The 10,256-nt window shown below is 38.1% G+C and overlaps 1 protein-coding gene and 1 long non-coding RNA gene across 2 annotated transcripts in view; one reads left to right on the top strand and one right to left on the bottom strand.

Annotated features, from left to right (window-relative positions):
- The window catches only part of LOC109139720 (ribonuclease inhibitor-like), a 17,644-nt gene continuing 7,388 nt past the window's right edge, over positions 1-10,256 (top strand). Inside the window, exon 1 of the mRNA XM_027275471.1 lies at positions 1-201. Within this exon, the coding sequence (XP_027131272.1) occupies positions 89-201 (113 nt within the window). The 5' untranslated portion in view covers positions 1-88. The remainder of the gene's footprint in view (positions 202-10,256) is intronic.
- LOC113744720 (uncharacterized) lies at positions 8,425-9,268 on the bottom strand. The gene is made up of 3 exons (XR_003461772.1): positions 9,221-9,268; positions 8,627-8,695; positions 8,425-8,540 (listed from the first exon to the last, which is right to left on the bottom strand). It is a non-coding gene; the product is annotated as an uncharacterized LOC113744720 (long non-coding RNA).

Here is a 10,256-nt window from a genome sequence, read left to right as displayed (position 1 = left end):
AGTCCATCAGGAGATCCAAGAGTTCCTGAAGTCAGAGAACAGATCAGAGAAGAAACTCTCTGAGATCCACTGCTCAGCTCTGGCCTACATGCTGCAGATGTCAGAGGAGGTTCTGGATGAGTTGGACCTGAACAAGTACAACACATCAGAGGAGGGACGACGGAGACTGATTCCAGCTGTGAGGAACTGCAGAAAGGCTGTGTAAGTCCAGATGTGATTATCAACATAATAAAACAGTTTAGATTCATAGTTTAGTTCTTCAGATGTTCAGGCTATAAAATTTCATATTATTTTAAAAATGTTGTCCCACCTGTTTTTTGCAAAAATATGTATTTTCAAATGTCATAAGAAACAAATTCTGATTTGGCTTTTAATTAGATATAATTAGTTTTATTTAAAGCGGGATTGCATATAAATTCATATTTTATAAATTGATGTTCATATATTTGTACTGATTACATTACTTCCGACTAACTTTGCTAACAGCCAATCATCATCCAGGTCCCCAGCAGCAGCTGATATTACTGACTAGTCCTACAGCAGTCAGCCCAGCTCGGCGTCTGTCTTTCAGCCTTTTATTTCACCAAGCTCTCACCAGTTCATCTGAATTATTTGCTAGTGTGCTCTTTTTTGTTTTAAATGAGTTTGAATCAGCAGTACATAAGCAGTACATATCTATATGTTCATGTGCATGATAACACACTGTAGGTTTCTGTGACTTCTGGAAGCACAATGATGTCTCTTTTAGCACTTGAGCATAAATAAAGTAAGGTGCAGACTGTCCTCAATTACGTCCTCAGGAGCTCATTGACTATATACAGCCATATACCTGTACTATAATGTTTCAGTGTTGTTTGTTTGTCAGCAGGATTACTGAAAAACTGCTGGCCCGATTTTCATGAAACTTCATGGAAGAATGAAGCATGATTCAAGAATGGACCCATTAAATTTTGGAGCAGATCCAAATCACAGAGCGAATAGATCAGTTGTAATATAGCCATATAAAGCGGTTACACTTTGCAGATTTGCATATCACAGAAGTTTGGGTTATTGGCCTTGGCCGAGGCCTGTGCTCTTAGAGTGCCCTTCTGTTCAATGCTGTAACCAGTGTTGCCAACTCAGCAGTTTTGTCACTATATTTAGAGACTTTTCAGACTCCTCTTGTTGTTTGTGGAAGTTTTCATTTGTTATACAGGAACTGGGCTAGACTGAGTTTATTTTGCACTGATTTGAACACAGAAGAATTTTTGTTAGTCACTAGATTTAGGGTTGCATGTACATGTATGCAGGTACATGTCAACAGTCATTGAATTTTCCCACTTATGGACGTGAACCTGACAGCAGCAGGTATCTCACAAACAGAGATCATCTTTCCCAACTGTAATTGTAAAAATGTTTTTCTAATCAAGATGGCCTCATGCTAACTTTGTGGAGACAGACATGGTATCAGATCACACTGACAGACTGTGGACATTATGGAAGTCTAAATGTTAATCAAAGTTCTCTCTTGGGGCTCTCTGGTTATTCAGCTGGTAAAGCATTTGCCCCTTCACACACACTCTTCATGTACTACTATCTTAACACACATGTAAAATTTGTTTCATCACAGACTTAAAGGCTGTAGACTCTCAGAGTCTCACTGTGAAGTCGTGGCCTCAGCTCTAAAGTCCAACCCCTCCCACCTGACAGAGCTGGACCTGAGTGACAACAAGCTGCAGGATTCAGGAGTGAAGCTGCTGTGTGCTGGACTGCAGAGTCCAAACTGTAAACTGCAGACTCTGAGGTCAGTTCATGTGTTCCGCTCTTGTATGACTGTGGTCATATTCAGTGTTGGGAGTAACGGCGTTTAAGTATAACGGCGTTACTAACGCTGTTATTTTTTCAGTAACGGAGTAATCTAATGAATTACTTTTCACATACTTGCAACGCCGTTATCGTTACTGAGAATGTAACGTGGCGCGTTACTACAATTTGGTTGAATGAAGCGCGAGGTGAGCTGCTCTACTTCTCTGTGAGGTGCGTTCATTGACCATCGGAATGACTATGATGCGTTCATGAACGTGGGAAAAATGGAAATTTACCAGAAATATAATAAAACTAAATAGTATTTCTTTCAAGAACAAATTAACAGTGATTAAAACAACATGGGCTTTCTAACAATATAAATGAAATAATTATACTAACTGGAAACTCTACTGGAATATTTGAAGGATATTAAATAAACATTTACTTTCTTTGAAAAAACATGTCTACAAATTTATTCTAGGCTATTTATGCAATAGTAAAAAAAATAGTGAAAAATTTAACAACTGCATTTCATATTCGGTTTGGTATTCGGCCAACCATTTAATTTTTATTCGGTTTCGGTATTCAGCAGAAAATTTTCATTCCGGTGCATCCCTAATTGTAGAACATAAAAAATAATGTCAGTTACTTTGCTGAGTAACTAATTACTTTTACAGTGTGGTAACTGAGTTACTAATGCAATTACTTTTTGGCAGAAGTAATTTGTAACTGTAACTAATTACTTTTTAAAAGTAAGATGACAACACTGGTCATATTTGTTTGTAGTCTGCTGTGTTTGTTTGTGTGCCCTGTGTTTTGTTTCCAAATTTCATATGTAAATAGGGATGTGCCACCCCCGGGACATGATTGGTGGAGTCATTCCAAGCCCTAGCCGTGATTGGGTGCAGCTGCAAACCACCTGAGATATAAAGAGCCAAGATGGCGGCTGTCAGGTGGACAGCAGTGCATCCACATCCTCCCCCAAACAGCCACATGTCCTTCTGTGAAACCCTTTGTGCTAGATTAGAAGTAGTTTTTTGTTCTGGTTTTGTTAGTTAGGAAGGTGAGTCCATTGTCATTTGTTTTCTGAAGGTTAGTGATTTGTTTTCTAGAGAGTTTGTTTTGGCCTTGGTTCACCCTGAAGTTGAACCTTAGTTGTAGTTATTTGATCCCTGAGTTGTGTAAATGAATCATTTTCTTTTGGTATAAAAACTTGTTGTAAGTGGCTAATTGGGACTCAGGAAGATTGGGACCCTTTCAAGTTACACTCTAGGCACCCCTAGACTGGGGCGTAACAGTATATTGAGTCAAATTTAAAAACAGAACAGAAGTTTGACATTTCTTTCAGTCTTCTTGTTTTCTGTTTGTCTGAGCACAAATCACAGCAGCTCTTTTTAAAGTTTGTCAGTGTGAACAGTTTGAATTGAGTCTGTACTCAAACTGGATTCATGTTATTAAGAAAACTGAAGGATTGATCCTTTAATGTGCTGCCATGAAACCAATATTTATTTTTGTTTCATGTGAGACATCTCTACATGAAACATGAAAAGAACAACACGTTTTCAGGAAAAATGTCTTTTTATACAGAACCTTCAGAACTCAGTATTTTACAAGAACTTATCTGTCCACATCAACAGGCAACACTTCAACATGCAATGATACTTCCATTCAGGAAGTGATGTCACCTTGTGTTGTGACTCAGCCAGTAAACAGGAGCATAAATAATCCACTATATTTGTACAGAGAGGTCCAAGGTTACATTTCAGAGGAAGACAACATTCATGTCACTTTGCACATTTGATCCAGTTCTAAAGATGATTGAGGATGAAGCTCACAGTCAGTCAGCTGTGTGCTGATGGAGATGACAGTGGTGATGAGGATAGTCCCTAATCTGTGCTGTGAAATGAGAGCATCACAAGTGCAGGGACACGTGTTAAAGAGGGTTAGAAAGGTCGTTTGGACTTCAATAAACAGTATTTTCATTAAGTCTATTTATTTATTACATGTTCCTTTTTGAACTCTATGAAAAAACATCTGTCTCAGTATTTTTTCGTGAAATTTTTTGAAACAGGACAAATGTCTGATAATGATGTCTGAGGTCTTCTGTCTACTTGTTGAAGTAGAAATATTTCTTTGGTTTTTGTTGATTTCAATGGTTTTCCACAAATAGGTCTGATCGATTGATATCAATGTCTTTTATTTATTTATGTGAGACATTTTATATAGAAAAACTGAATGAACAACAATTTTTTAAAATAATGTCTTTATGTTTTCAAACCTGAACACATCTGATTGGATTATGAATGGATTTTTACCAACCATTTATTCTTTGTTCAGATTGGGACTGCAGTTTGTCAGAGATCAGCTGTGCTTCTCTGGCCTCGGCTCTGAAGTCCAACCCCTCCCATCGACAGAGCTGGAGCTGAGCTTCAACAAGCTGCAGGATTCAGGAGTGAAGCTGCTCTGTGATTTTCTGAAGAGTCCAAACTGCAGACTGAGACTCTGGGGTCAGACAACCATTTTTTACTTCTGTGCTGAGATTAATGATGTGAAAGTTGTATTGACACTAAACCGCAGACATCAGGCTGATATTATACTGATCCACACTGAGTTTACTTGTTGAAGTAGAATTATTTTTGGTTTCGTGTTGATTCAACACCACACACACACACACCACACACACACACACCCACACACACACCACACACACACACACACACAATGGTTGTCGGAAGTTGTTGCTGAGGTTTGGATGATGCTTAGAAGGCTGACATATGATGACCACAATAACACAATGACAAAGTCACTCTACTCATTTTAAGAAAAGCTCATTGATTAGGACATAGTAATGTTTGAGCTGCACATTTCAAACCTGAACACATCTGATTGGATTATAAATGGATTTTTATCAACATCATTTATTCTTTATTCAGATTGGAGGACTGCAGGTTGTCAGAGATCAGCTGTGCTTCTCTGGCCTCAGCTCTGAAGTCCAACCCCTCCCATCTGACAGAGCTGGACCTGAGAGGAAACACCTGCAGGATTCAGGAGTGAAGCCTCGTCTGATCTTGTGGAGAGTCCACACTGAGACTGAAGACTCTGAGGTCAGTAGAGGGTTGCAGTCAGTCCATGTTGTCTCAGCAGTATTGTACTAAACACAGTTAGTATCAAAGCACAGATCCAGTATTTCCTGTAAACCTCCGACCTTCTCAGCGGCTGCTTTCCTCAGTGAAGCTGTGAGAGGAGAACGGTGACAGCTTCAGATTGGAAACGAAAAGACAGAGAGAGAGAGAACAGTCAGCCATCAGATGACCAGAAGCTCGTTGTGATCATGTGTTTTTGGTTGATGTGAAGACGACTGTTGTTGTTGTGTTCAGTCTACAGGAAAAAAGCTGATTCCAGCTGACAGCATTCCAAGATGTACAGAGACAGTGGTCCTCATTCATCAGATCTGATCTCAAAGTGTTTGTTCTCTCATCTCAAACACTAAAGAACTGATCAGTTCATCTTTGTCACAGCTCTCAGATCAGTCTGACTGAAGCCTGCAAAAAGCATCTACATTTAGTGACCATGTGGCTGCACAAGCAAACCTGCTGAATCCATACCCACAGCTTCAGTCTTTGTCTGAACATGAGACCTTTAACATCATATATTTACTGTCCATGTGTCTTAGTTAGTCCCAAATGGTTTTAGAAAAGACTCCATATTTACATGTTTGATGCGTTCAGGGACTGTCAGCACTTTATTTCCACTGTGTACTTGAGTGAAATGTGCAAAGTCAACAGACTTGATGCAGGTCTGTGAGCTTCATCCAACACTTAACATGAGAGCTGACAGGAAGCTGGCTACGCTACACAGCCGCTCCACTTGTGTCTGAACAGGACTGAAGTCCTGCGGTCTTTATACTGGATGCTGCATCACTGACTGACAGCTGATGAAGGGAGTCCTGGAAACACTGATTCATGACTTCTGTTGTCTGTCTGCTTCTCTCATCAGCTGGAAAAAGAGTGGTGAGAAAGGGTTTTGTGTTGAGGAGGACAGCTGAGTCCTGATGACCAGAGAGGTTGAAGCAGCAGCATCAGCTCTGACTGGGCCATGTTACTGGGAGGTGGAGTGGAGAGGAGCTTCATCCAGCAGAGACTGACGGAGGAATCACAACAAGTGGAGATGACTGTCAGCGCTGCAGTCTGAACTGCTCTGAGATCAGCTCCACGTGCAGACACAAAGTCAAGTCCCCATCATCATGTGTGTTCCTCGGATCAACATAACTGTATATGACACATTTAATGGATGTTTTCTGTTTGTTTCTGTCCAGCTCCACCCTGTGGACTGATGGAGCGGTGCGTTTAATTTCCACATTTTTCGGAACTTGAGTGGAAGTTGACATTTGATGTGTAAAGTTGGTTATTATCATAACAGCAGCGTTTCTCATATCATGAGAAATGAAGCAGATAGAACCTGAACAAAGTCTAGATTCATCAAGGTTTCGGAAGGGTCCTCAACTATTACAAAACTGATGATGTCTGGATTTTGATGGAACGTGAGCATATTAATATTTCATTTGTATATGATGTTGGATGTAAAAAAGAAGTTCATCATGCAGATTCTAGACTTAATAATCATGTTTAAAAATGATTAGAATGACATAAGAAAAAATGTTGAAGGAAATTATTTCCTGGATGTTTTTAGAAACAATGTGAAAAAAGACCAAATTCAAAGAAGGGGATTCCTCACAGCAAAGGACGTCACAAAATACTTTCAGCGAAGCCGCAAGTTAATATTGTTTTTGGACATATTCATTCATCCTTTTATACTTAATCCTTATTTTGGTGAAGGTATAAAGTGAGTTCCTTTAAGCTTTTATGGTGATTTGGTTTTTAAGTTAAAAATTTACTCATTCAGATTGTTTCCTTTTTCTTTTAATAATTCATTTGTTCTCTTTTGATTGTTACTTGTTTGTCTAAATCGTTATTATTCAAAGATTTCTTTTTTTTTTTCAATGTATGTTTATACTCATGTTTATTATATTATTTAGTCTAGATCAGTTAATCATTTAGTTTCTTTGTTTGATTATGGTTTGTCTATCATTTTTATAATTAAATCCAGCACACGAAGTTCAAATGAAACTGTGTTAGTGATTGAAACACTAATAATATCAGTTTTACCAACACATGTAACAGAAGAACTTGTTGATTGTAACAAATAAAATATCTGTGTAGTAAACGTTGATGACAAAGATAATAAAAAGAATTGATCTATATCAACATTTGAACTGAGAACTCTCATGTGATAACTGATTATTTGAGTTAATAAATGATTGAAAATGTTGTCCTGTAACTAATGAGCATGAAAGGAAGAACAAATGGATTTCACTGATGTGATTTACTGTTTTTATATTTAGTTTATATTCATCAAACAGTCTTCTCATATGATGGAAATGTTGCAAAAAACAAAAGCATCCACGACTATATTCAGTCCCACAGTCACATAGTTTGGTGCAATAACTTTTATTGATGCTGTAAATTCTGTGTCAGCTCTGCTTTGCTTCAGGTTGAACAACACCATGTTTTAGACAAAGTCAGCATGATTCAAATCAGACTTTAAAAACTTTATCGCCTCACAGCAGCGGGCAGAAACTTGTGATACAGACTCCCTGAAAGACAAACCATTCAAACGTGTCATAAAAAAACACAACAAGGTTGTGACGCACAGTTACAGTTTCAATCCCACTGGGACCAGCTCCAATAACACATTCATATAATCATGAAAGAAGTGTGTGAATGTAGAACCTGCTTATGTTTATCATACATTAAATAAAAAGAACTGTCAGCGGAGTCAGACACAACACAAACAATAGAACATACAGGTTTCTAACAGTGTGTTGACACAAATATGAGAAAAGATTAGGCATTAGAAACAAACCATGTACACCTTTCTTTCTCCGTAGTTCAGAAATAACTAACAAAACTGTATCTAACAATAATATTCAAATGTTTAGCGAGATCAAAACGGAAAATTCTAGTTTTCAAACAAGAAAAATGAAAAATTAGATTCAGATGACTGACACTGGAAAATGAACTTTAAACAATGTTTCTTGTTACGGTAATATATTTAAATTAACGGTGATCATTGTGTTGTAGATATGGACGTTAGTATAAAATATCATCTGTAAATATACAATGATTATAGCTTACTTTTTAACAAACCACACCATGAAGAACCCAAAAAGAGACAAAATAAACAATCTCTGTCGTCTAATTATAATTTGTCAGACAGTCAACGGATGAACAGATAAATTAATAACACTGCAGTGCTCCCAAAATCAAACGTCAAAGCAGCTACAGAAGTATCCAGATAGTAACTTAAGATTACAGTACGTTAGAAAAATTCAAGAGTTCTTTGTTGTTTTTCTGGAAAATCAACCCTGACTTTACCGCACTAATTTGTTTCACTTGTTTTTCAAGTTATTCAAACTGCAAAAGCTCAGCTTGGATTTTCATTTCCATCGGTAGGTCTTCATGCAGCGAGTTCACTTCTCTTCTACTCCCCCACATATTAAATAACGCTGACCTGGAACAACTCGTCACAGGAAGGCAGATTATTTACAGTAGAGCTCCTAACGGCAAGTTGGACGTCCAACGTGAAGAAGAGATTTCTCATCTCACGGCTGGAACAATGAAGCTCACTTTGAATCTGAAGTTTCCCATCGAGCGGCACACTCTGCAGGGAGTCATTCCTCTGGACTGCATCATAACCTTTGGAACATATTGAATGATTTGTTTATGTGTGATTGAGGAGCGGCAGCACCTGGTGTGATATGAACAATGAGAAGTGAACTTACTGTACAGCTCAGGCCAGAGGCTAGAAAGGTGGAGGATATCCCTTACTGCTCGTCCTCACGCACACAAGTCTGAAATGAAATTTAAAGATAATTTTACCCATGGTGTTGTACTACTCAGGATTTGCTTATAATTAAATGTTGAGAGGAAAATGAAGATGAAATAACAATTTGATTTCAGTTTGTGAGATGGAAATCTGTCCAATCGTTACAATATCAGCCTACTAGTAGAAGTATTCAGATACTTGAAGTAAAAGCAGCAACAGAATTATTAGAAGTCCTAAATGCAAAATCTTACTTGATAAAAGTACAAAAGTATCGATCAACAAATATACTGAAGAGGGAAGTACTTAAAAGTACTTTTGGCTGTTATCAGTATCAGAAATGTAGTTCAATATTCTATTAAGTATCCTAAAACTGCAGTACCGAGTACTTTCCATCTCTTTCCAATGAACACATTAAATATCATTTGTGTAATTATTTAATTTATTATTAAAAAATGACAAGTTGTGGTTTTTGTACTTTGTTTTGAACTCTCTAAAACAGCAAAATTTATGTTAAGCTGTCGACACGCACTGTCTATCGAAGTGAACTAACTTTGCGACTGAAGGCTCCATGCTGAAGCTGAAGTCGATCAGCTCTGAGATTGTTTTCTGTTTCATCAGCAGGTAGATGACTGTGGAAACTCCACACTCTGCTGAGCTGTTTGTCATGTCTGAAAGTCAGAGTTTAAACTTACCATCAGTTACTTTTTTCTGAAACAGTGAAATCACCAGTTAACCTCCATAAACTACTGGGAGAATAAAAGATGAACCTCACTGTTCGGGCAGGGTGTGATGGCTGAATCTGGGCTCTGCTGGCTCTGCCTCGTCAAAGAGCCTCAGTGTGAGCCTCACTCCAACAAATCACCTGACAGAGAGTCACAACACAAAAAAACTGTGTCAGTAATACCAAACAGGACTGAGTGGTGGAGAAGTATTGCCCAGCTCCTGTTCTGGCACGACACCAGCTCTGCTCCCTGTGAAGAACAACTGAAGTGTGTTGGTTTGGACAGCAGGTGGCGCGCTGCATCAAACATCATGAATGTGTTTTTCAGACAGACAGGGAACAGTAATAATTACATTACTTTTTACATGAAGGAGACTTTAAGAAAACTTACAGGAAGGATATTTTAAAAATAAAATGTTTATTCAATTCTAATGAAATTCTAAATTCATATTTAAGCTTGTTCCAAGAGAGAAAATGCAGTTACCTCTTTCCTTTCGCTCCAAAACAGATTATTAATCAATGCAGATGTTTCAAAACGAGTCTTTTTCTTGCAGTTGAGGATTCAGAAATTCCAGTTAAGAGCAGCTGCACGTCGAGCGATCCACAGAGAGCACACACTGCGGATAAAAATATCTGGTGCATTCAGATGTTTTCGCCTTTGGTTTGTAATCAGCTGAACTTTGTCCCCTGGCGTCTAAAAATAGTCAGAGGAGTTTTATTTCCTCATGGCAGGATGCCATCAGGCAGGCACGCATGTGAACAACCAGGTGCAGTCAGATTAAACCACAAAGAATATTTAAATTACATGAACCAACAATTCATTTGTGTTAATCCCTTTTTTTAATGATGCGTTCAGGTGAAAAAC

The sequence above is a fragment of the Larimichthys crocea genome, unplaced genomic scaffold (genome assembly GCF_000972845.2).
Source record: "Larimichthys crocea isolate SSNF unplaced genomic scaffold, L_crocea_2.0 scaffold137, whole genome shotgun sequence".
Lineage (NCBI taxonomy): Eukaryota > Metazoa > Chordata > Actinopteri > Sciaenidae > Larimichthys > Larimichthys crocea.
The sequence above is the reverse complement of the archived record's forward strand: the minus strand, read 5'-3'. Positions and strand labels throughout refer to the sequence as shown.